This window comes from Sturnus vulgaris, chromosome 3 (genome assembly GCF_052056855.1).
Source record: "Sturnus vulgaris isolate bStuVul1 chromosome 3, bStuVul1.hap1, whole genome shotgun sequence".
Taxonomy (NCBI): Eukaryota; Metazoa; Chordata; class Aves; order Passeriformes; family Sturnidae; genus Sturnus; species Sturnus vulgaris.
In genome coordinates this window covers 29895563-29923364 of record NC_142245.1, presented here as the reverse complement: position 1 = coordinate 29923364, position 27802 = coordinate 29895563, and the positions used below count along the sequence as shown (strand labels likewise).

The following is a 27802-nucleotide window of genomic DNA, read 5'->3' as shown; positions in this document are numbered from 1 at the left end:
ACCTGAGATGTTTTGTCACCCCAGAGAAGTGAGAGTGGCTCTCACCCCTCTCCAGCAGGGCATGGGAGCTGTCAGGAGGAGGAAAGGCAGCCCCCCTCAAGCTGCCTCTGCAGCCATTGTCTGAACTAAATACTGGAGCCTGGGGTACAGAAACCTCTCCAGGGGAGCCAGGCAGTCTGTTTGTGTAGGCTGACAACTACACTCAACTTTTTTGTAAACAAAACAGAAGGCATGTGAGATTGCCAAAATGCTAACTCTCTGCTACACACTGTAATTTTCAGCTGTGAAGTTTAACAGAGCTTTTCCGGATTCATAACAGAAAAGTATCTTGTAGTTCTCAGAAGCTACAGTTTATTTTTTAAAAATGTTAAATGAAGTAGGTTGTTTTGCATCTTTTGTTTTTAATAAGAGTATTCATAGGTTCAAGAAAAAAGTTAGCCTGCTCAGATACCCATTTTCAAAAACAGAACATAGGAAGCTTGTTTTTCAGTGAAAACCTTTAAAATATTAATGGAATAGAATATCTTTTCCTACATATTTTTCTTGCACCTTCCATAATTTCACTTTTAATTTTGGGGAAAATAGATCTACAAATTCCTGAGTTGTTCTACCTATAGATATTTAGAATTAACAATGGCCTAATTAAGAAAAGCTTGAATATTTTATTGAATAGTCAGTCTCTGCAAAGTTTTGGTGCTTATCCAGATCTGACTGAACAGCAGTTACATTTCCATAGTTTCTGAGGATGAAAAATAGGACTGAAACCCACAGAAAAGTCTGTTCTGCTTCCATTCCTGGCCTGCTCTACAGCAAAAGAAAGCACCTCATTTTACCTCTGTGGTGGAGTAGAGAATATAGAGGATTTTTAGGGAGCTGTGTGTGTTAACCCATCCTTGGAAGCAGCATTGAATTTCTAATCTCCAAGTCCTCGCAGAAGGTTGTTCCACTTGTGGTTATCTCAACTGTAGTTGCCATTATGTTTGTGATAGACACATGTATAAGAAGCATCCTATAGTGGTCCATGAAACTGTCTCCTAAGTATATATTCATCTATCTGTGCTCAATAAAATATTGGTTCTCAAAAGAGGTATCTAAAAATAGTGGGGTGAGAAGAAACAGCAGAAGGATAAACAGGCAGTCAAATCATAAAACACAGGCTCAAATGATTTATCTAACAGAAATATTTAAAAAGAAAATCTATGACAGAAAAATCAACAGTCATAGATCTCATAGTTCACTAGCGAGCAAAACCTCTCACAGACCCACAAGCTTGATAATTCTGAATAGAAAATAAAAGCCAAGAAATTTCAGTCTGGCCTTAAATTAAATCACAGTTGGGAAAAGAGTATCCAGTCCTAATAAGAGGTCTGTTCTGACTTAACACTACTAAGCTCTTGATTTGTAGAAAAATCCAGAGAGGGACAAAATGAAAAGAAGGAATACATTAAGCAAAGTTGCATGTTATTCTTATTTGGGAATGAAAAGGGGGAATAAAAATAAAATATTTTTTCCCCAAATTGATCCCTCTGCCTTCATGTACCTTTCCACGTGTTCATGTCACCCTTTTCAGATTTTATCTTCTGTCTTCATTCCTCTGCCTTTAGCTAAATGTTGTGAAGCTCTCTGCCTGTTTGAACTGTCATTAGAACAAGGTGTAAGAGACAGCACTGCAGATAAACAGCAGTGCGTGTCACCTGCTGAGCTGTGCTGTCACTGCCAGCAAAAATGCAAAACATCACATACTCAAAATTGGGCAAAACGTCTGAGAACATATAAGAGAGGCTTTTTGCTTCACCTAAGTGCTTTTTGTTTCACCTGTAGCAGGGAAGGGGCAGCTGGGGCGGGACAAGTGCAGTATCTATTGCTACTGTCAGAGAGCAAAGTGAATGTGATGAATTTAGGGAGCCTTACATCCAGGAGGAGAGTAAGAGGCATGATGTATGGTGGAAATGGGACTGTCATTCCCAAAGCTGTAACATCCACAAAGAGATTGATAGCAATGTTTCCATATTTCCATATGACATGATTTTTTTTGCATAAGCAAACAAAACAACTGTTATGGAGAATTTTTAGTCTACGAAAACAGATGTTGCAATATTGGAATTTCCCATGGGAAAGATAGTCCAGTGTTTGTTCCATTTTAAACAGGGCTAGAAAATAAAACTGAGTTGATACATCTTTTTTTTCTTCATAGCCACTGCAGAGGCAGGTGTTTGGAGAGTGTGCTAGCCAGATGTTGCACATTGCTGCAATGACTGTAAGACCAATTACCATTGATCTGGGTTTTTTAAATCAGTTTTTAAATCTGCTCCTTGTTTGATGTCAAGAAGAGTGAATTACATTGTGGTTCTGTCCCATTATGTTGCCAGATTAAAGTTTGCTTTGGCTAAACTGAGGTACTAACTTCAAAATTTCCCCAAGATAACATCTTTTGTTTAGGAACTAGTAAATGTGACCTGATTTGAAAAGCAGCTGACAACACTTTTGAGTACATGCCTCCTTGTCATCAGCAAGCTTAACTGGGGTTAAGCAGAGGAGAGGAAAACAACAGAAGCCAGGAAAATGCAGATCATGTCCTCAGGGGCTTTAAGTAGGAAGGACTCCTGTAAGTTTCTATGGCTTTTCTTGGGCTCTCTTTGCTACCTTAAAACCACAGAAAGTTTCTGGATTTAAATCGTAAAAAGAGGATAGAAAACAGGTTTTAACCTCGTGCAGACATACATGGTTTCACCAACTAATGGGTGTGAATCTCAGCAAGAACTTTAACCCAATGGGTTAAACCCAATGGGGAGGTACAGGGACCAGAAACTGTCAGGGGCTGTGTCAGAACGGAAGCTGTTTAAGGACAATGAAATAAAGGATTTAGTCTGAAAAATACTCCAGCTCTGGCATAATTGGTTAATTAAACCACAGCAAATAAAATTATCTACCATGAAAGAGCCCAAATAGGGAAAAGAGACAAAAGGTGAACCAAAAACAATAATATGTTTTAGTGAGAAAAAAACTTACCTCCCAAAAAACCAAACAGCCAAAACTTCATATGATTTCACTAGGCAGAGTTTGTACAGCACAAGATCTTCACCCCACACCAACCTGTTGTACAAAGGTGCAGTACTGTGGCCTGGAATGGGACTGCTGCAGTCCCCCAGGTTTTGTTAACAGCCTTCACAAGTGGGAATCTTGCTCCCAGTGCTCATTTCATCTTTCCCCTTGCAAAGAGCTCTTCACTTCATAGAAGTTGCTAGTGTCCCCAGAGAAAAAAAAAACCCAAACAATTTAAACTACTAGCCATACATATGGCCTTGTGTGCTCAATGGGGGTCATACCCCTAAGCCAATCATGCATGAGACAGATGTTCTTCTGCACTGTTTTTTTTTTTTCTAGCAAAGAGATTGCAGCATTTCTAGTGTCGCTGAGAATGCAGGAGGTTTATCTGACACCACCTAGAGAAGACAGAGCTGTCCCTGCCCCTCTCTTCAGCCAGCAGCTTGTGACAGCAGCCAGCCTGGGCTCTGTGAGGTCCCTGGGCTGGAGGAGCCAGCTTCTGAAGGTCTCTCTGGTTATTCCTTCTTCTGCCTGCTCAGGGGCTGCCACATCATTGGCTGAAACAGCAACCAGATAAGGCTTCAAGGACTCAGGGGTGGAGGAGAGAAGCAGGGGTCCTCTTGGCTTTGTTGCCTGCTCAGCTTACAAGAACATTTGGCATCCTTTCAGGGCTATAAGGGAAGAGGCACAGAGAGACAGGACAGTTCCAAGCCTTTTTTTTTTCTTCTCTTCCCCTCTCCCACTGCCCAACTTTGGCAGCACTGTTAAATTCCTCCCCATGGCACTTCCAGGCTGTGAAACTCCACACTGCAGCAGAGAGAAGAGCAGGCATCAAGCTAGTGACACATCCTCACCCCAGAGTAACCCAGCCTCTGCACACCCAAATTAGGCAGATTCAAGTTCATTTGGACACTGCCAGCCATCCCAAGCCTGCAGTTCAGGGAGCGTGGGGGGTGTGCATCTTTCTCATTCTGCACCAGCCTTCTGGAGCAGAGGCGTGCCCCACCCTCCCAGCTCCAGCAGAAGGACTGATTCATCAAGCCTGACTCTCTGAGGCAATCTGCCAGACGACTGAGCTGCTGGTGGGGTGTCTTGATGCTGTCAGCTGCCCATATGTCTATTGGGCAGCTACTGCCTGTGCCATCCCCACTCTGAGAAAAATTCTGAGCACGGTTTGGGATGTCTACATAAGAGCCAATCCCATAATCTAAACCGATTAAATAAACGGATAATTAAAAAAAAAAGTATTCGGTTGAGCAAATAGCACTTTCATTTGTTTTCTAGTTAAAATGAAGTAAATTATGAGACAATAAATATATTACAATGCTTAGACAAATTCAAAGTGATGGAAGAGGAAGGGGAGGGACGACAGATGGGCAAATACAGCAGGAATTCACACCTAGTGCTGGCTGTCTCAGAATGTTCATCTCTGCAAATAAACTAATCTGCAAACCAGGAGCAGCTGAACAAAAGAGGCTTAGGGCATAGCCTTACCTTGCTGTCTCCAGGGATTTTTCAGCCACCCTGAAGCACCTCTGTAGGCATGTAGAGGATGAACTCTTTCCCACCCAAGGATGCCAGACTAACACCTCTCTTTCTTGCCCAGCACAAGTGCATCCATCTCTGCTGTTGTGGCACACAAGTGATTTTGCTTCCACTCTATAGTGCCCTCTGCCAAAGGCCAAATCCTGTTTCCTTTCTGGACAGAGCCTTTATTGGATTCTTGACAAATGTTCTAGGACCTAATATGATCATGCTGTGACAATAGGGCAGATTAGCCTGCTGGCCAGGCTGCTTTCCTCTGCTATGAAAATCAGAACGTCATTTTAAACATATACAATTCTCAATGGCATTATAGTTTCAAGGTTTCTTTAGATAAAAGTAGTAGTCTGCTATCCTCATCTAGGGCTGGGTTACCATTTTGCTTGGCCTTGTTATAGATTATTATGGATTACAAGATACATATCTGTACTGTGCTCATATTAGACTGCAAAATAAGACACATTTGGAGGAAAGGGTAGTGTGACAATGAAATAACCCATGTCTTGTTTTCAAAGACATCCATTACCTCATATTTTCTTTCTTTACTATTGAAAATTTGAGCTACATTTCTCCTGTGCCCTTTTAGGAACAAAGAAAAGATAAATGACTTCCTTGTAGTACAAGCCTTCATTGAAAACCTACAAGTACAGCACTCAAAAAATTACACGGAGCATGAACTTGATTTCTGCTGCAAATTTTAAGTTCCTCAGCTTGTCTGAATCCTCTTCTTTCATCTTTCCCTAACCAAAGCATTAACACAAAGACTACTAGCCATCAACATCCCAACTGAAGCCCCAAAATATGTTTAAATGCAAAGCAAGTGTTGGATTCAGCTTGCACTGTATCATCTGAACAGAGGCTTTCTCACTGGGTGCAAATGCTTTGCTCAGAAAACCTGCATTTTATAGGCAACTCCAAAAATAACCAGACTCGTAAGGGCTAAAGATAATCAAGACTTGATAATATATTTTATTTAGTCCAATGTATTATTCTCTATTTTTTTTTTTTATTTTTGCTGTGTTTTGTCTTTTCCAGTTCTATATTTTAAAAGTAATTTCTCTAGGAAAACAAGCTCTATCATTGCTATTATGTATTAAGGTTAATTAGTTCCATCACTGTACAAAAAAAGTATATTTTCTTCTGAAAATAGCCTGAGCCTACAAGCAGAAAGCCTGGTGTGAAAGAGAAAGGGTATAATAGGAAATTCAGAGCAAGCAATTAGATAGGTAAGTCTGCAGCTATGCCAATGAACTAAAGCACTATGTTCAGGCTGTGTTTGCAATTTTGACTTATTCTTTCCCTGCCATCCTCTTTGTCCTGTCTCATGTATTTGACAGATAAAAGTTCTACATAACCAAATGAATATAATTGCTTGCACAGCCCTCAAAACAATATTCACAGTCAGAGCTCAACTGCTCAGCATTGCAAAGACAAGGAGAAATAGGAACCTACTGCAGGAGGAGCAGGTGCCCTCTTCCAAGACCCACCTACCAAGAATCTAAAACCACATCAGCTTTGAAACAGGTAAAAAGGCTTTCCAATGACTTCAGATGGGAGCTGTATGGGGTAGGGTGTCAGAAAGCTGGGGAGGTAGGAGCTGTCAAGGCACCCTCTTTCACCTGCCTACAGCCTGGAACCTGCACGTGAGCAAGTGGGAGCTCAGTTAAGCAGAATGATCTCAAACTTGCAAGGCCAATTTTAGTAATACAGTGTTTAAAGCACAATATGTTTTAAGCATTTTTTTTATTTGCAATTCTATTGCAAAACACCTGTAGATAAAAATAAATCATCCTCTCCTTCAAGAAGGTATTTTTCAGCCATTACTTTTACTATTGGTTCAACACACTTGAAGGAGATTTCTCAGTTGTCTGAACTGGTGGTGGTCCAGTTGAAATGAAGGGTGAAGTGAGGGGAGGGAGGAGGTTCTCAGCTACAGATTTAGAAAGATTAGGAGTGGTTGTCACACTCTATGTTTGCTGATATATTTTCCATTCCACCTAAAAGGACCCAGATATCAGCAGATGTGATCCAAAATGAAGAAGATATTCAAGTGGATCTCTGACACCAACTAGAATTCAATGGATGAGCAGTAGAGAGAAAAGGAGTATTGGGAACTTGCTGCAGGCACTGAAGTAAAAACGAAGAAATCAAGCAGAGCCTCTTGGGTGGTTAAATGTGCATTACCTATACGAATTATGGATATGTTAAAGATTTTCATTTAGAGATCAAATTGTTGAATCACCTGAAGCTAAATAAAAATCTTATTTCAATAGTTCATTTTGGCATCAGATGTATAACTTTTTATTGCAATAAAGGGGTGGGGGGGACAGATATTGGTACTTAGGTTCAGAGCATCTGATAGAGGGGATGTGGCAGATATTATGGGCAAGAACTAGCTCATCCTGAATTCTCCTCGAGTGAAAATGCTCATCCTTATTGAGCTTAATAATTGGTAGCAGAGATAAAACAGGGTACTACTGAATCACAGAATTACAGAATATTCTGAGTTGGAAGGGACCCAAGGGTCATCAAAGTCCAAGTCCTGGCCAAGCACAGGACTGCCCTAAGAATCACATCATATGCCTGAGAGTGTTGTCTAAACTGATTCTGATTTCCTTTCCACTTTATGCAACACCCCTAGAGGTGAGGTGAGAATCAGGTGATTTACCTTCGTATTCAACTCCTGAGGCTGAGCTTGGGGGTAGAGCTGTCACATACAACTTCTCCACAGGCCTCAATAAATGTTATTAGGCAAGAATTAAACTGTGAAGGAAATGGGAATGCCTCCAGCAGGTGCTATCCACCCTGCCCTGCTCTGCTGGGGCACTGCAGCACAGTCAGCAGCAGTGCAAGCACTTGCTCGTGAGCCCTCACATACATCTCACATGCTCATGTCAGGGGCATATCTCCCCTAGGGATAAGGGGCCATTTAGTATTTCGCCTTTCTGTGTCAGTGATCAAGCAAGAAAATGGTCTGGGCAGCATCCACATGGTCAGGCTCTCCTCATCCTGAACTGTAATTGCTCTGACCAATGGATTCCTCATCGGTTTCTCTACAAGCACCAAGTGGATGATAGTTTGTCACAACAATCTAGGATGACTTTAGAGACATTACTGAGATGTACATCTACTTTTCTTTCATATATTCATTTTTAATATATATATTTCATATTTTATATTTCTATTTTCCACTTAATTTTCTGGTAATACATGTAATTTTTCTCATTTTCACTACATTTTCTTTTTTATTCTTTAAAGATCTCTCATATTGCAAGGGAGGGTGATGGGGAAAAAGAAAAAAGAAGCACAAACAAAAAACTGAGCAATAAACAACCCAAAAAATTCCTGTTCCTGCACCTCCCGGAGAAAAGGAAAGAAAATAAAAATAAAAATAAAAATAAAAATAAAAATAAAAATAAAAATAAAAATAAAAATAAAAATAAAAATAAAAATAAAAATAAAAGTAAAAATTAAAATTAAAATTAAAATAAAATTTAAAAAAAGACTACATGAATATGTTTTCAGCAGACACAAAACCCCACAGTGCCAGAATACAGGCATCTGTAAAGCAGCCTCTTCATTATGACTGATGCCTTGCTGCAATCTTGAACTTACTGAGGGTACTCCAGAAGCCAATACACACTCCTGCTGCCAGCCACTCTCAAATGATCTGAAATATCAAATGTCCAAACAAAACTTCCCTCTGCACTGATTATATATATTTTACTTCCCCTTGGACTGTGACTTCATGTTTTTATTTTTATAAAGTGGTGCTCTACCTGTCAAATATAAAAGATTAATGCACGTTGATTAACATCTTCATGTGCTGTCCTCCCTCCCAGTTGTCATTTTATTTAATGTTTAAATATGGAAATGATTTGGCCAAATCAAGGTTTGTATCCTGCATACAATGCAACTGGGATAGTTCAGCTCATATTCTGAGGCTGAGTCAGGAATTTTGCTCCAGGAGTGAGCCATGGAGGCAGGTCAGTGCCTAGAGAGGCTGGAGACAGGTGGAACTGAAAATTGGGTAGAAGCATGGCAGGCATTTATCTGCAAGTCTTTATTTGTCTGACCCCAGTGACCAAATCATAACTAAGGACAGATGTTTGGGTCTTTCAGAATACATGAATCCTCTGTCTTTTCCAAAGCTAACCAGTACTCTGTATTTCTAACTTTCCTCAGAGAGAAAATGACATAAACACACTTAACTACAACATCAGGCTGTTGGGATAATTTGCCCTACCAGCAACAGGACAGGGCTTCCCTTGTTTTCAGTCTTTAGCTGGAAGGTCTCCATACAATAGGCTTTCTTTGCAAGAAGCATTGGCATGCTCTCTGATGCTCAGTGTGGCACAGCTGTTTGAGAGAACGTCCTTAGGTGAATTAGATACTCCTGAAGTTTGCAGCACCTCAGTCATGAAGCACTTTCTTATTGACATGCACTTGACTAGAAGAGTGCATGGGTATATTTATACCACCATGCTGTGGGAAATTCAAGCTTAGTTAATTACTTCCTCCCTAGGTTAAAGTATCTGTAGGTGCAAATGCTGAAGCTATTTTTTGCTCATGAAAGGGAACTGAACAATCATGTGATTGCTAAACTGCAGCCAATATTTAACTGAGAGGTGACAGGATAGTAGGGAATCTCTGTTCAGCTACTATGCAAAGCACTTGCAGTAAAAGGAGCTGTGTAAACATAAATCATTATTATATTGTTTAAGTAATCAAATCCAAGGCACCATTGTTTAAATAAACTGGAGATGTGGAGCCATTTATTCATATTTTAGTGCTTAGACTGCCTGCTACATAAAATATATATTTAAAAAATAAGCTTTCAGAAATATATAAAATACTTTTTTTTTTCTTTCCCAGTGCTGAATTTATAAGTTAGGGAGACTATCGTGCTACAGTAATTCTTAATTTGTACAGCTGTTTTCATCACTTTTACTATGAAATACCACAAAATAAAACAGACCTAAATCTCTCATAAATTTAATGGCAATGTCGCACTACAGATGCACATTTTTAAATGGCTGCATCTTTGCTTTAATTCAAAACACAGCCAGAAGGCTCAGTATGACCTGGGAAGTTCTACAAAACACTTGCAGATTTATTCGCTTTTGAAAAAGTAGTGAATGTATATATTACACCAATGCCTGCCGGCCAGAACTAACACTTGGTCCCCCATCATGTAGGGTGCTCTATGCATGAAAAAAATACAATCTCTCTCCCCAGATGCCTCACTTGAATTCAAGTGTTGCAGTTATGTAATCCTCCATCTTAATCATTCATAAGTATCCCTTTTGCTGCAGACCACACAATGACTTCAAAGCAAGTCGTCCCCATTTATTTATGTAGGCTCCTGGTTCCATAATATTTTCTAATGTGTTTATCCCTGTGAAGCAAGTGGTGCTGTCACCCAGGTTACAGATGGGAAACTGAGGCTCAAAGACAATATTTTCTAAATATTTATATTTCATTTCAATTCCTTATTCAAAATGAGTTAAACTTACCAGTGCATAAGTTGCACTGATCTTAATGCTGATGCTTTTACACATCTAAAACATTTTGGAGTCCAGACTGAGAGGAATAGTCAAGATTTTTATGACAGAAGAGGTTTCCCAGAGTTCACTCCTTTAATCCTGAGACTAAGGACAGACATTTCTTTGTAGACCTTGGTCTTCTTCCATCCCTTTCTCTATTGGACATTGTTTACTCTTTCTGCATGTTTTGCTTCAAATAAGGAACGATTTTCAGTTATGCAGTTTGTAGCAAGCTTCTGGTCTCAGCTAAAAGCGATGGGTACAATACACATTTACTGGCAGTGGTATTAGTATTACAGAAAAGATGAAAGAATGGAAAGACTGCTGCATTAAAACCCACAGAGTGCAGATCCAGGAGCTACTCATTAGATCAGAAACATGCACTCTGAGTGCATTGAAAGAGATAAAAACCTGCTATGAGCTTGAGCAAAGGCCCTGAGGTAGTAAATACAAGGGGAGGTCAGATGGGAAAGCAGAAAAACAGTGCTCCTCCTGCTAATCTTCATTATCATGGCATTTCCAAACTTCAGATTCCAGTACTATTTCAGCTCAGTGCAAACGGGAGGCCCAGCAGACAACATTTGCCAGAATCTCTCATAACTTGAATTTTTATTGAGCCATTGAACCCTACTGTAGTCCCCTTTTGCACCACCATCCTTCCAGTGGAAAATCACAGCTGGCATGGAAGGGGAAATGGGACTGGTGCCCTGGATGATGATCAGGAGAGATGTTGAGATCAATGGGGAGGGTAGAATTTCTGCTTTCACTCTTTCACAATGAGTACAATGCTCATGAAAAATTCTTAGCAGAGACAGAAGCAGATTTCTGTCTTTTGTGCATACATTTCTTGCCAGTGAAGCAGGATTCCTAAAAGCTGAGCACAGCTGATGTGTCTCAGTTCTGGAATACCGACTGTCTTAGTGTATATTAAGTGCCCATCATTTTAGCAGCTAAGCAGTATCATGTCCCATTTAGCACATACACAGCATTTTATAGAGCAGAGCACTCTAGAAATCTTTTTCCCTTAGGTTTTTCCACACACTCATTGCAGTGATATGCATCTGACCAATTAAAGCAAAACAGCTTTAGTTAATTAACTCTAAGGGACTCAGTGGTTCCCTGACTGGAAGTTGTAAGAAATAGTTTTGATATTATGAATACCATTGATTAACTCTCAGACGCTGGACAATCACTTCATCTTTCCATGCTTCATTTTTCCCTGGAGCAAAATGTAGAGAAAAAAAATTTGTTTTCTTTGGTGAAGTACTTTTGAGAGCTGTGAATGAATAGCTATGCATCATCAGTGAATCCTCAAAAAAGGCCTGATGGGAGATTTTTCGAAATAGCACTGTCCTCACTGAGCTTCTGAAAAACTGAGCCACAACCGAATAAAGCAACAAAGAAAACCTCACTGGGAGGTGGAAGTGGGGACATGATAAAAATTTAGGGGTTACCTAAAATCTTGAGAGCAACTTTTTCTTCCAGACCAGGCTGGCAAGACGGCATCTCTCTTCATTTCTGCCCCTGGCACCCAGTTCTCACCTATCCAGCTCCTAGGCTGCATGTCAATGCTTTTGCATGGTTTGTTTTTCTTTACCCTGGCCATCCTCCTCCCTAGAAAACTGACACATCCAACCACTTCCAACATCTGACAGCCCCTGGAAACTTCTCTTTCCGTTCACTTGGCCAAATTCATTTTGCAATGAACGTATGGCTTATACGTCTTTCAGAGTGTTTTTCAGCCTTACACTCTTCTTAAGATCTTAATTACTGCTAAGTTTTTGCCAAAAGCATTGCCTTGGGAGAAAAAGATGGCACTGGTATGTTTTCTTTCATTGCATTCCTAATACTATAGCATTATTTAACTTTATCTCATCCTTTCATTCTGCTAACTCCACATAGCTGCAATTTCCAAATTCACTGGTTCCACTGTACAGTAGCCAGAGCAAATAAACAATTTTCACTTTCTAATTGATTTATTACAAGATATTTTTACAATTGAGGAATGGAGGTAGACAGAACTGAATTTCCTCTGATTAATTCAGTATTTGAATAAATATCCTTTAAAAATGGTTTTTGGACTTGCTGGTCAATATTCCTGCTTTTGGCAGTGAGTGAATTTGGAATAGCTAAATTGATCACTTTATTCTTTCTGTTCTACAGCTGACTCAGATAAAGGTATCGTTGGCACAAAACTTTGCCCATGTCAACTAAACAGTCTGTTCTGGAGAAGCTTTAAAATTAGATTTCATTGCAGGAGAAGGGTGAGGGGAAAATGTCACATGAATGTTTACTACCTCTCCTTTTGACTTCCTCATGCTAAGGAAAACCACCCTGTGGTAAAGAGGAAAATAACAAAGTTTGTAGTGGGATCTGGAGGCTGAGTACCATGACTTGATGCGTGGCTCAGCTCTCCCTGCAGGCAGCAGAAGAACAGAATAGCCATCAAGTAATAACCAAACCTACCATGAAAATCAATGGCTTTGATTATGTTTTGGCCACAGTTTATTCTCAAATTAGTTTCAAACCCCAAATCCCATTATGTCTCTACCAGATCCAATTTTTCTCCACTGCTTCAGGATGCTCATAAAGCTATAAGAGTTTATATGTTTGGTTCTACTTTTCCATGAGATTTTGACTTCTGCTGGTAGATCATATACAACCAAAGATACAGTTCAGTTCAACAAAATCTTTGCAATAAAAAGGAAGGACAAGGTGGTTTCTAGGGATTCATCACTAGCATGAATATGTCAATCATTCTTCCAAGACACAAGGAATAAACAATAGTACTGTTTTTCTGTACTGTTCCTACACATTTTTAGTCCCTAAAAATTAATTGCTGCTTCACTGCAGTGAAGAGTGAAGAGTGATTCCTGTTTTATATCATTAAAAGTAAGAGGAGTTGTAGAACAGGAGGATCATAAAGAACATTCAGGGTTTGCTTTTGAAATTATACCTACCTCTTCTTGCATTTAATATCATATAAAAAATTAAATACTCCAAAGTTGTCAGCCATTATGGTTGTGTAAAACAAATGTTAGTGAAATAAGAAACAAGCTCTTTCATATAGGTGAAAAATGTCTTGCTAGCAACCCCAAATCTTGAATCACAGAATAATTAGAGCCTGTGCTATGGGTAGACAGCACAAACTTCCTCCCACATTACTTCCTCTCTAAGTAGTCTATTTCAATCCCACCTACAGGAGGTGGAAAGGGAAATTTCTGACTTCTAGTCTTCAAGTTTTCCTTTCTTTGTTAAGCCTACTAAGGAGGCTACCAACTGCAGTACTATTTTTTCCCAAATTGAAAATTTTACTGAAAACAGCTGTTGGAAAATGAGTACTACAGAGATTTGCAATGTGTGTCTTGGACAGAAAAGCAATGAACAGACCAACAGGCAAACTGACAGAGAGGGAATGCAAATTTATCAGATACCACTAATGCTACTGATCACAGTGCCATCTCAGTACAAAGCCAAATCAGTAAAAAGTCAAAGAGTAAAAGACTTCATATGTTGATTTCCACCCCCTGCCAACATCAGAGGACCAAACAAAAATGCATTTACCTGTAGATCAGGACTTCATCATCCGAGCAGTTATACTGCAGCTGGTACATTTTTACCCGAGGGGCCGACTTGCTGACTGTCCACTTGACCAAAGCTGAGGTAGTGGTCACATCTGACACCAGGACAGCCCTTTCTGGTGGGCCTTTTGTTTCACCACGATTGGACTTGGTGGAGCTGGTGATGTCCGAGAGCCTGGATTTCGGTGGAGCTGCTTTGCCCGTGCCGTTGCTGAGATGGGGAAGCTGAACAATTGAGAGTTCAATTGTTGCAGTGGACTCTCCTGCTGCATTGGCTGCTATGCAGGTGAAAGTTCCGTAGTCCTTGGAGGTGGTGATGTGTATGTCTAAGGTGCCGTTGTCATAGACAGCTGTCCTCGAGGAGTTTCCGATGAGGCGGTCATCAGGGGCCACCCAGTGAATGATGGGAGTGGGATCCCCAATGGCTTTGCACTTCAGAGTGGCAGTTTGTCCTTCCAGAACCAGCAGCTTGTGAGTGTGTTGTGTAATAAGAGGAGGCTCACAAACAAATTCCTCTTCCCGCACGTACCAGAAGTACCTTCCCTTTAGACTTGGAGGAGAAGCACAAGTTTCCATGTCGTCGTCTCTGTCAAGTCGCCTTAACCACAGTAGCTCACAGTTGCAATGCAGTGGATTTCCCCCAAAGCTGAGGGACAGAGGTGGTGAAAACGGGGTGACAACCAATGGAATTACTTGTGATCTGGCAAATATAGGGTCAGGGGGGAGCTTCTGAAGTCTGTTGGATGTTAGATCCAATCTGGCCAATTTCTGAAGATCTGCAAATGTCCCCTCTGTTATATAATCTATTAGGTTGTGATCTAAACTGAGCTGGTGCAAGTTTATCATCTTTCTTATAGATTCCCAGGGAATGCTTCGGAGGTTATTGTAGGAAAGGTCTAAGTCTTCCAATGTCAGTAAAAAATCCTCAAAGGCGTCATCAGAAATGCTGCTTAGCTGGTTGTTGTTTAAAATCAAATGCTGAAGGTTAATTAAACCTCTTAAAGTGTCTTCTTCAATCTCAGGCAACCTGTTGCTGTCCAGATGTAAAGACCGAAGGCTCTCCAAGTCGGTGAAAGAGTAGGGCTGTATGTAACTAATGGTGTTTCTGGACAAAGTGAGGTCAACAAGTCCAGACATATTGGCAAAGTCTTGTCGGCTGATATTGATAATAAAGTTGCCCCCGAGACGGAGTTCAACAGTCCTTCGATCTATGTCCAGCGGCACAAAAAGGAGACCCTTGGAGGGACACAAAGTCCCCAGTGACTCAGACAGGTTCTGACAGACACAATATTTGGGACAAGCATTGACTGTGACAGCCATTCCAAACACCAGGATGCCGCAGAGCAATTTTTCCATTGTAGATCACGCAACAGTACCTGAAAGAAATCAAAAGAGTGAAAGGGAACATCAGCAACTATAATATAATAATTATGATAACTTTCTTCTTACGTTTTTCCTGACATCTGCCTCCAGAGAGACTTTGTGATGCCTCCTCTCAGGAGTCACATCTAAAGGCATCAGCCCTCCAGGATGGGACAGTTATGTGTGACAAAAACGTGATAAAATATCTTTCCTTTCCTTTCCTTTCCTTTCCTTTCCTTTCCTTTCCTTTCCTTTCCTTTCCTTTCCTTTCCTTTCCTTTCCTTTCCTTTCCTTTCCTTTCCTTTCCTTTCCTTTCCTTTCCTTTCCTTTCCTTTCCTTTCCTTTCCTTTCCTTTCCTTTCCTTTCCTTTCCTTTCCTTTCCTTCCTTCCTTCTTTCTTTCACTACAGATTGCAAGGCTTATTTTAAATCCTGAAATATTTCATTTGAAATAGTGTCTTTCTTTGGGAGTAGAAGCTAGAATCACTATCTATAATAATTACTTTCTGCTGCATAATAAAGTGCAATTAGTTTTAGGGTTGAAGCAGCTGACTTTATGGATAAAAATAACTGCATTTTTACCGTTCAGTAATGTGGTTAATAATGACCATGTAATTATATGGCCAGTTCTGGGGCAAGTCACTTGCCCACTCATAATAAAATTAATGATAGACGGCATTAGAAGCAGAAATCACTTGTGTAATTGCTGCCTGGTTTCACCCTGTGCTCATCCAAACCATGGAAAGGGTGACAGCATCTAGCTCCAAAGAGAAGGGATCCAGGGGGAGACTGCTGCCTTAGGTCCCTAGCAAGATTTTTGACAACTACATTCTCTCACACTGCAACCCCTACTGCTGTAGTGACAGTGAAGGTCTTGCCCGTCTTCATGGTCCTTTCTTGCACCCTGCCAATTCCTCTTTGCACCATCATCTCTTTTTTTTCAATCTCTTACACACTTTCCCAACTTAAACTGCAAGGCTGTGTCTTTGAAGAATAAACAAAACTCATGATTGGGCTGGCTTGGAGAGACAATTGTGGCTGGGAGAAGTTGAAGCCCTGCTTCAGGTTTGGGAATATTTACTTACACAGGTTTGCTGACAATCTTCCCCCACATGCAGGACATTGGGAAACTTGCTTTCTTTCTTTTTCTCCCTTTCCCAGACCCTGCTATCCAGTAGGGCTGAAGAATGGGTAGATCCCTCATTTCTAGCCCTCATTCTCCTTCTGAGGAAAGGGGCAGGTAGACAAAGAGCAATATTTTTGTAAGGGCCCTCCCATGCTTTTTTGCTAGGATGGTGTGCTCCAGTCTCCAAGACCCTCCCCCGTTGCACTAGCTGCAGACAAAATTCAGGTTCCCATTTCGAACGTGGCCATTTTGCTTCTCTTTGACCTTCAATCACCACATAAACCTGCAGCACTGTGTGATATATGCCATATCCCTCATCAATCATGCAGGAGCTCATACACTTATCAGTTTTTTGGCACGTGTTTCGAGTTATTAAACCCCCAATAAGACACACCAAACACAAAACAAAAACTATGTCTTCAGCAATTTTTAAAGAACATTTTATAGAGGTCTTGTTCTACCTTTTTGTGAAAGGAACTAAGGGCCTATGTTTGGGGCTCCTCCCAAAAGCTCCCAATTCATGCCCTGGGTAAGCTGGCTTGGTATCTCCTCTCTAGGATATGCAAGATGAGTCAGAAAGAAGGAGCTGTAGAAATGCAAGATGCTATGAGTGCTGAACTATGTAGAGTGTGTTCTTTACAGCAAGGTTTTCTCCATGGTGTGATGATGGTAATTATATACTGTTATTACTATTTCATAGCAGAGGAAACGACTGAAGCATCTGTGTTTGCTGAGCTTTACAAACAAGATGAAAGTGAGACACTTTTAGAAAGGACAGCTTGAGAAGAGTAATCTTACCTTCAATAGTAAATAAAGGGCTACTGAATAAAATGTTTGGAGATAAGCAAGTGTATTATTGATGCAAATCTGTGGCATATATACCAAAAAGCTATAAATATCCCTTACAATATTATCAATTGGTAGTTTAGTAAGAGGCAATTGGCTTTTTCAATCTTAATTATAAATATATTATGCAGCTTTAATTTAGTGTATTACCCTACCAGCTGAAATGATAAACAAAAAGCAGTTTAAAAGGGGGAGAAATAGATACAGTTAATTAGTAATAAGCCCTTTCATAGCTTCTCCCTCATCTACATTCCCACCCTCTGAATATCTATTCAAAAATGTGAATGCACACTTATGACAGCCGTGTCTCCTTTAAGTGTCTCAATTCTCTAACCACATTTTTTTCCGGATGCTGGTAAATATCACAGTGCTTTGGGGAGATGGTTGACTCTGAGCATCAGAGTAAAGAGCATTCACGGGAAAAAAACTAAAAATGGGGGGAGGAACAGAAGTTAATTACATAAAACAGGGACTGAAGCACCAAGAGGAGGATGTGAAGCAGGAGGCCTAAATGGCAAAGCAAACCCTGATGGGGAAACCATCTGTGGATGGCTCGTAAGTGCATCATCTGCCTGTGTGTGCTTGCACGTGTGCATGAAAGTCACAGAGAGTGCAGCACGGGCTTTTGCCAGCAAGGGGGCAAATTGGCAACAGCCACTGTCATCCCAGCTACTGCATGCACTTGAAAGTACTAATGTAAATATTGCTTGTTTACAGAGGAAATTTCTTGTCTTTGTGATCATTTGCTAGCATTTTTATTTCAATCTTCTGAGCTCGGGTTTCTCTACAATGTAATCCTGAAGTGAGCAGTTCATAATGCAACAAAGAGGGTATAAACCCAAAGGACTTCTTATAGGGCATTGGAGACAACAGAAATGGACAGGACTCCTTAAGGAGAAAATCTGTGACTTCCATAGGGCAAATGATTTTCTCTTCTCTCTCCAGACAGACAAAGCACTTGGGTCAAAGGTGAGGTAAGAATTCATAGACTAATAGAGTCATAGAATTGTTTGGGTTGGAAGGGACCATCTAGTTCCAAACCTTCTGCCAAGGGACACCTTTCACTAGACCAGGCTGCTCAGAGCCCCATCCAGCCTGCACTTGAGCTCTTCCAGGGATGATTCCAGGTAACACTGCAATTCTTGAGCCTGCACAATTATAATAATATCCTTTAAAATCTAGACCGTCCCACATAGTCATGGTAATTGCTGGTTGCCACGGAGATGGATGTATAATAAAAATTGTTTTGATTTCATTTCTGGTAATTTTCTTGCAAGCCAGAAAATAAAGTGTCAACTTTAGGGTCTGTTTTTGCTGACCGGTATGCTCACCTTGTTCACAAAATCTCTTGTTAACTGCAACACCAAGAATTTTATAAGCTGCTAATGGCAGTCTTGTGATAAGCTCACCATTCTGATTTGCATTTTAAAGATATCTATCAGCCAGATAAAGCATATTTCTCACAGCAAGTCAGTAAATCTGGAAGGGTTCCTGTCTCAGCCCAAGATGAAAAATAGCCCCTTTAGTCCTCTTAGAACATGGATTGGTGTGAATTAATATGTGCAAGAGCCATAAACCTTGGTGTTTTGTATTCAAATTTTCCTCATAAAGATACAAATTCTGGGATTTGGCATCTCATTTCAGCAATGTCTCCAAGGCATTTTTTAATTCTATATTCATTGAACTTTGCATTTAAATTCCAATAACCTTTGCCTACCACAGCGCCAAGCACAAGGTAACTGTCAGACAAATAATATGCAGCATAAAAGCTGGGAAAGAGAGAGAGAGAAAAAAAAAAGTTTTAAAAGGAGAGGTGAATGGATAGTGGCTCTGATTCCACAAGTGCCCTGGGACCCAGGCTCCAGGGACTGTATGGGTGAGCTAAGATACCTCCCTTCTGTTTTGTAGGTTATGTGGGCCAATTGGGTTTTCTTTCCTGAGAGCTGCCCTTTTCCTTGTTCTTTGTCTTCTCTTATCTCTGTTTTGAGTGAACTTTTGTGACTACGAAATCTACCCTCAATGCAGAGCTTGAAGGATTGCAGTGATGGCTGAAGCTTCACATGTATTTTCATAAGCAGTTTAATGAACAAAAGGAAGGGACTGTGTCAGGACAAAACTTAATCCCTTGCATTGCCAAAAATCTCTGGAAAGGTAGGTTTTGTGTTCTCCCTGATCCTATCCAAGTAGTTTATGCTTCACTCACCAAGCAATTTCAATGCCCATAAGGAAAGCAAATATCTCTGCATCTGGCTGTGTCCTCAGCAGTACATCCATGGAAACACACGCTGAGTGTTAGGACACTGCTGCCTTTGTGAGCACCTGTGAAACTCTTCAGGTGTTTAAAGTCAATTTGCACCTAGCAACTTACAGGCTCAGATTCAGGATAACCAACACTGCTTTTGCTGAGATTTTGTCTTTTTTTGCTTGCCTAGACTCCCACATTCCTTGAGGGTAAAGCTGATCTTCATCAGGCACAGACAAACAGTGCAATGGAGGTTTTGGCTAGGCCTTTTAAGGGGCTGGTTTTATTGAAAAAAATTCATAGCTATAGCATGTAAACTGTTTATTTTCTCCAGCCACCTTACATTTTACACATCATAAAGGGGGAACGTTTACAAGCACACATTTCTCCAGGTGCTTGTGGCTGTCTATACTAAGTTCCACCCATATTAATGTGACTGATGTTTTTTCCACAAAAAAGGGAACTCTGGGTAAAGTGTAACAAATATACTGCCCTTTGTATAACTTTTTTTTCTTGAATATTGCAGCCATAGCATGGTTGCAACTAAAAATATTTTCCACTGCCTTAGCACCATGAGGTTTCTTTATGTGGTTTGATTCTTTTGAGAGCTGTTCTCTTGTTTTCACGTTTCCAAGCACCTGGGAGTCCCTCCTACCTTCTCTGTGCTCCCTAGCCCAGGAAGTAGTTTTAGCTTGCCAGTATTTAGGAAGAGCTAGGATAAAGGGGTGGATGTGTCCAAGTAAAATTGCCCCATAGGACAGTCCTAAATGTAAGAACACTTTTTGTTAAGGTTGCAGTCTTCAAAAATCTGGTTGTAACTGGATCCAGAACAGATGTAAGGATAATGCATAAAAGCTACTTTCCAAGAGGGCTCACTCTGTGAAGGCTGATTTAATCCATTCAACAGATCCCAAAGAAATACCCAAATATTTTCTTAGGCAAGGCTTTCTCATACAGGAAGATGCTGGTCTCATTGTCTTTCATGGGCAAAACCTGTGTCTCAGAAGTTTCTTGGGAAGCTTTTCTACATTTTTCATAATGCTTTCCTGATATTTTCCTGACATCAGTCATGTTATTTCTTTTTTAAATACTAACGTTATCCAATTCCTTGCCACTCCCAAGATGGAAGTAATACATCTATCAAAAGCCCAAATTATCAATGTAGCTTTCATCTCTCCTAGTTTACTAAAGTATCTAATTTATTTCATTAAAACCAATACTTTCCATACATCCTAAAAGAATAAATCCATATGCTAATGTTCCAGCAAACTTAATCTCTGCAATTAGTTAACCTCTTCACATTTCAGGTTATTTAGGCAAAAAAAACCCCAAAAAACAAAAATGAACAAAAAACTCTTGGACACTTTTATGAAGTTTTAACATATAACACTTAAAAGACAATAGTAACCCCAAATCTTATCAGACAAATTTCAGAATAAATAAATAAAAAAATTGTTTGTGTTTGATATAGTTAAACTACTAGCAAATGCTTCTTAGATTAGCTCTTGAAAAACATGGTACAAATTGCTTCCTGGAGTCACTTTCTTGTAGTATATATGGAAAAGGCATTTTGAGCACTAATATGTATGTGCTCACTGTCCTGGTTTCAGCTGGGACAGAGTTACTTTCTTCTCAGAAGAAGAAATGATGAGAAATATGTATGTACATAAGGATTTTCATTTTTCACAGTGGTATCGATCCAGGCGAAACATTTTATGTTTTTTAGCTTCTCTGCCAAAGATGTCCCCGAGAGCTGGGCAGTGTGTGTGTGTGTCTAGTGACCCTAGAGCACTTAGATCTACAATGCACTGACATCCTACTTCCTAAGAAATGTAGCAAGAGCTCTTAAGTGCAGAGAATACCAGGCACAAGTCTGTTAGATCATTCTTAACTATTACTAGCACTTTGCTGGAATTAAGTTACTGTTATAAGCCATTTGGTTTTAAGAAATGTGCAAAATTAGTCAAGATTTTGAGACTCATTCTGTGAGAAAATAAAACTTAGTGAACACATTCTGTGTACTTCCGAGCATCTGCCTGTCTGGCACTTCCCCACAATACATTTGGGACATTTTCATCACTTCAGATAAAATCTGAAGTGCAGAAGCCTCAGAACTATTTACTACTCTCACTTTTCAAGAATACAGAATATAGTAAGTTTCATGAAAGCAGAGGAGGGACACTTGGTTAGCTTTGTTAGATTTCTGTGGAGGAAATTATGCATTGTTGTGTCCACCTCAGGTTTGGAATCAGAGTTTCCACACGGAAGGCAGACATTATCAACATTTCGGCTACTGAAAAGGCTTTAACCTGAGTTCAGCCTTTTTAGACAGCAGTCAGTCCACTCTGCTGTTAAGATGTTCCTACATAGTCATATGAGAATACCAGGACTGGGTCAGCTGGGGACACACATCCTTTGGAAGCTGGACTTTCTTCTAATTTCCATCCAAAGGGTACAGGTGCAACTACTTCCTTATGACTAATCTCTGGAATTTATCTGATCTGGCATCATGCCACTTGAAGCTGGGACTGGAAAGACTTCATGCACACACAGAAAACAGGGCAAAAGAAACATGGGCTTAAAATTCCTCTTGGCAATTATCCTAAATTTCTTGTGCTGCAGAAGATGGAAATTTTTACTCTAGAATTATGCCTACCTGCAGTGCCAAGGTCAGTCTCACTTGTATCTGTCTTGAAGCTTACTGTTCAATTTTTAATTGCTGATTGCTGATTGTAGTAACTACATCAGTTCAGTCCTGTAGCATAAATCCAATAGGCATGCTTGATTTACTCACTCATTAAATATTGTACTTTAGAAAAATACCTACACGAAACACAATATTTCCAAATGAAAACATCACGTTTTAGAAACTAGAAACAGATATTTTGAATGCTTCATCTAATGCCTTAAAGTTGTCTCATGAAACCTGAACAGTCTTAAAAACAAGATTTGTCACGTGGGCTGATGCTTGCCAGTGGGTAAAACTTCTGACAAAATAGAAAAAAAAATATACAGCTCTATCCAGAACTTGTGAATGGCACATTATAGCCTTAATAATCATAGCTAGCTTTTGTTGACTAGTGTGATTTTACCTGTGAAAACAGTTGTACTTGTATCATTCTACCTTCACTGACTTCACTGCTAAAGCACAGGCTTTAGCTGCCTGATTTGTTGGCACAAAACAGTGCTTAGCTACCTGGATGGTTTTTGGTAATGCACAAAATTTAAATGTGCAGGCAGTTGCTTGTAAACATACAAAAACAGCCTGAAGACAGAGAGGCCATTTAGAAATTCCAAGTGTGTCTGTTTGGTACACAGACACACTTAGGTGTGTTGCATCAACAACAGGTCTATCTGGGCAGTTTCCTAGAGCTTTCCAGTGCTGTCACATCTGTGCAGGATGGTGATTTCCCATGACAGATACACAGGAGACAAAGAACAGCATTTTCAAAGCCACTTATTGTAAATGGCTTGAGTACTAATTATGAATGGCTTGGGCTGGTCTGTTTTTTCTCTCCCACAGACCATTTGAAGGTCCATTCATTTCTGATTGTTCATTTAATGCCTGTCAACATTTATCCTATTTTAATGCTGTGTGCCAGTCTCCATCAGATTTGATCTACAAGCTCATGAGTCAGCTAAGCTGGGCCCCACTGCTATTTTTAGCCATCCAGTTCATTTATTTATCTTGTTCTTAACAGCAGTCCTACAGTTTGCTTTATCAGCACAGTAGAGAAGTTACCAGTTATTCTGTTTCTTACTCATTTTGAACACACACAAAAGCTGCAAAGGTGCTAAGGAGCAACTCTCTCAGAGATATTGCCTGTGGCATGAAACATAAATGTCCATCAAGAGACCCTACTGCTTTCTGCAAATACAACTGAAGGCCTCTTCTCATGGTCTGAATCCAAATTCCTCGTGGCTCTGAGCCATAAGAGAAAATCCTCAGGTAACTCTTTAGCTTACTTTAATTCTCATAAAAGTCTTTATGCATTCTTATTTCCTTCCACATCAAAGGAAGAGCAGGATAATTAGAATTGGGATTCTCTTCTTTATCTGGGATTGTTAATTTTTATTTTTTTTAATTTTTAATTTTTTTTAATTGACCCTTCATTCAGCCCTAGAGACAAAGTCTGCAATATTCCATAGGAAGTATTCTTGGAGTTCAGACTGTAGTTTCTCTTTCATGTATAACCTAACTGCAAAGAGGTTCTGGTAGGAAATCCAACGCATACAAAACTAAAGATCTTTTTCTGATTTTTTTCTCATAAATGTAATTGAGCACACAAAGTGAAATGAAATAAGCAAGGCAAATTTAAGTCCACATTTAAAAAACCAAAACAAATAATCACTTTTGCTGAATGCCCCAAGTTTCCTAAGGATGCTAGCATGGGTATTTGGTGGCAGAGGTCTCCTGTTGCAGGGAACACAGCACCAGTGGCTTGTCTCTGTGGTTGGCTCATGGTTCTGGAAGAAATTAGCAGAGTTCTGAGAAGGAATCATGAGAACCCTGCTATGCCATTGCATGACACAACACATGGTCTCCACAGTCTCTGAGCTCTTTCAGCATCCTGGTAAATTTTCTACCATACATTCTTACTTTTTACTTTGGATGGGACTAGATCTGTCCATTAAATGTCTCTTTCTAGCACTTCTCCCTTTTTGATTGACATGCAGGAGGATAATTTACTGTTTCTCTGGAGGGCTTAACATTCCCATTACTTCTACCATGAGAAGAGCAGCTTTTCAAAATTGTAGACTTCGTTGCATGTGGTTACACAGTTACCTATTTCCAAACAGCTGTAAATTAATGGGAAAGAGAAAATAGGACTTTTGGTAGAAATACCAGTTCTTTTACACCAGAATATTAATGCACTTTATAAAAGAGACAACTTCTATCTAGTTTAAAGAGAAGAGTTAAAAAGCTTAAAGTAAGAAGAGGAACAATCTGCCTCAAATGTTTTGCCCAAGATCATTCACCAAATTCTTCATGAAAACCCAATTGTCATACCTTCTTTTTGCACAGTGGTGTTTCCACCTGTAAGGCATGCCACTCAACAATTTTTTAACACAAGTCTAGTGTCATGGACAGTGTTTACATAATTACACTGAAAGGAGAGAGGCTGTACTTGTGTCTCTGGGGGAGAAATCTGGCTTTAACATTATCTCTTGGATTACTACATCATGTCTAGCTATGTATGTAACCTTAGATGAGTTTCAATTCACTTCTCTTTCTCCTCTGTAAGATAATTATAAGTACTGACTTGTGCTATTCAGTGGTTTGTGAGGTATCTGGAAACTGTGTGCATGTAAGAACATTTTATGGGGAAGTCTGGTGTCATAGCACAAGAAGGGAGATGGCAGATTAGAGACATCTTGTACAGCCTTTTCTCTGGCTGAGTCATTGGCTCTTCACCACCCCAAGACTGACAGCCAGCAGAAGGAGAGGCAGTGTGTGGCTGTATGGCTGAAGAGACTTTGTCCCCAGTGCCCCATTTGCTGCCCTGAGTGCCTGCAGAACAGAAGCCCCTGGAAGACACTTTGCCTCCTTTCCTGACATCTCACATATTCTCCAGTGGCTTAACCACAACTCAGAGGCTCATCTGTCACCAGTAGGAAGTTCATATAGAGTGGAGTAGGTTTCAAAATTTCCTGACTGCAAAGAAACCTTGACTAGTACAAATGAGTACACCAGGAAACAGCACCTGAAAAGCAAATGGAAAGGAAATAAAAAGAATCCCTAATCTATTACTTTATAAATAACAACAGTACAAGTACATAATGATATTTCAGTCATACTAATGAGACTGAAGGCTTTTGCCCTTTCCAAAAGGCAGCAGGGCTGATGAAGGGTTTGGAGCACAAGTCATATGAGGAGTGGCTAAGAGAAATGGGGTTGTTTCACTTGGAAAAAGGAGGCTCAGGGGAACCTTTTTGTTCTCTACAACTACCGAAAAGGAGGTTGTAAGCGGGTGGAAGTTGATCTCATCTCTTGGGTATCAAGCAGTAGAAAAAAAGGAAATGACCTTAAATTGTACTATAACAGATTTAGATTGAATATAAGAAAAATCTCTTCACCAAAAGGTTTATCAAGCACTGAAACATGTTGCCCAGGGATGTGGTTAAGACACCATCCCTAAAGGTGTTTAAAAGATATGTAGATGTGTCACTTAGAGACATGATTTAGTGGTTGGACTCAGTGATCTTCAAGACCAAGGCCTTTTCCAGTCTAAATAATTTTATGATTCCATGAGTGTGCTGTTTGATTGAATCATAGAATGGTTTGGGCTGGAAGGGACCTTAAACATCATCTAGTTCTAGCCCCCCTTCAGGAACAACTTTCACTAGACCAGGTTGCTCAAACCACCAACAAACCTGGTGTTGAACACCTCCTGAGATGGGGCATCCACAACTTCTCTGGGCAACCTGTTCCAGTATCTCACCACCCTCACAGTAAAGAACTTTTTCCTAACATCCAATCTACAACTACTGTCTTTCAGCTTGAAGCCATTCCCCCTTGTCCTGTTACTACAGTTCCTGAGGAGGAGTCCATCTCTGGCTTCCCCTTCAGATCCTGGAGGGTTCCTGTGAGATCTCAGTGCACCCCCTTTTCTCTCCAGGCTGAACAGACCCAACTTTCTCAGCCTGTCTTCATTGGGGAGTGCTTCCAGTGCTTTTAACTACTTCATGGCCCTCCTCTGCACTTGCTCCAATAGTTCTACATCCTTCCTAAGCTGGGGCAACAGAACTGTGTACTCACAGTTGTGTTGTCTCACAAGAACAGAGTAAAGGGGTAAAACCACTTTCCTGGCCCTGCTGACCACGCAGCTTTGGATGCAGCCCAGGATATGGTTGGCTTTCCGTGCTGCAAGTGCACAGTGCCAGCTCATGCTGAGCTGCTCATCAAACTCCGTCTGGTCTGCAGAGACCTTATTCCAGGAAAGATGGAAAGTCTTTCAGGTTAGTCTGCAGGAAGGTGAGTGGAAAGCAAGATGAGGAAAGCTCATTTTCTACTACACTTGCTATGTTTATTTATGAGGAAACAAAAGTCTTCAATCCCCAGGGCTCTCCGTGCAGCACCTTTAACTGGCACTAAGTCAGCAGAAAAAGAACAAGTCTCTTAAAATTAAAATGAAGGGAAAACATGTGATAAAATAAAATATATAAGACCCCAATATTTCAAATATATATTCTGCTTCACTTTGCAGTTTCTGCTCACCAACTAGGCTCAGAATGACAGTCTTATCAGATAAGAGCAGCCAGCTGCTATACGCTGCATTGAAATTTATATTGCAAACAACAGGCTCCATTACCCAAGGATTTTCTTGTTGCATTCCTAATATTGTCTTTCTGCATGCTTTATTGTTTCTCATTTCCTTACATACTCTTTACTTTCCAGTGTATACCAGCATATCCTGGTATTTGTTTCACACATTTTGGGCTTTTTTACTTAGTCTGTCTTTGACTAGTTTTCCTTTTTTGTGCCTCTAAACTCTTTCTGCTTCTCAAATGCCATCTCTAAAGCTGCTGTCTTACACACTCTTTGCTGTTTCATTCTTGCTCTCTGCTGCATCCCACCCCCCCTTCATTCCCTAATCATTTGATCACTGCAGTTCTTTGATGTGTGAGGCTTCCAGTTCAGTCCCAATTTAATTATGTTTTTCAGAAGACTGACCTCTGTGGTCCCAATTTGTTCAAGACATTTCCTTCATTGATCCAAGGCCAGATCCCTTTACTGCCTGTTCTAAGCTAGATTCCTGATATTAGAAGCAGCCATGTATTAGCACTTAAGGTCAGTTTGCACATATCAGCAGTTAATTGCACTGATTTATTTCTAGTAGATACAACACACTCTTCCCTGCCCTTAGGTCTAGATGCATTAACACAAAATCAAGGGGAAATTATTAGAGGTATTCTCATACTACAGCAGATGCACTTTCTTCACTGTTCAAAAGAATACTCAAAGAATGGATTGCATTTTTCAGTAAATTGCTACACATCCCAAAGGTCTACGTATTTATTTTCTGTTGGGCTATTATGGCAACAATGTCCAACATTATTGGACTTTCCCTTCTTAAATTCTCCACCTATCATTACCGTTTGGGAAATAACCAGAGCGATGGTTCAAGATTTGAGGTGGAAAGTCAAATCAGTGTTTTCCAGAAAGAACAAGAGTCCTGTAGAACAAATACAAAGAAAAACACACTGTCTTTACGGTACCTAGAATGACTGGAAGTTAGCTCTGTCTATAAAATACCTGTCTGACATACATGAAAATCTTCCTACATCTACTTTCTTCAGCAAAAACTTCAGAGTAGCAAAAAACGTTATGGAACAATTTCCCTTCCAGGGAGGGAAAACAGCAATATTTCAGCCAGGAGAAGTGGGAAAAAGTGATAATTGATGCTGTTCATTGCTTCCACAGAGTCTGCAGTCAGAGGAGACCCTGGTGAAGGGAACAGTAATGGCACTGAGCCACTGAGCTGTGTGTCCAGCAGGCATGAGGAGTGGCAA

At 40.2% G+C, this 27802-nt stretch overlaps 1 protein-coding gene across 4 annotated transcripts in view; it reads right to left on the bottom strand.

The window, feature by feature from the left end:
* The window catches only part of LRFN2 (leucine rich repeat and fibronectin type III domain containing 2), a 152462-nt gene that overhangs the window by 22409 nt on the left and 102251 nt on the right, over positions 1–27802 (bottom strand). For all 4 annotated transcript variants that reach the window (XM_088161268.1, XM_088161269.1, XM_088161267.1 and 1 more), the window contains one exon: positions 13698–15090. In XM_088161268.1, the coding sequence (XP_088017394.1) occupies positions 13698–15070 (1373 nt within the window). In that variant the 5' untranslated portion in view covers positions 15071–15090. The remainder of the gene's footprint in view (positions 1–13697; positions 15091–27802) is intronic.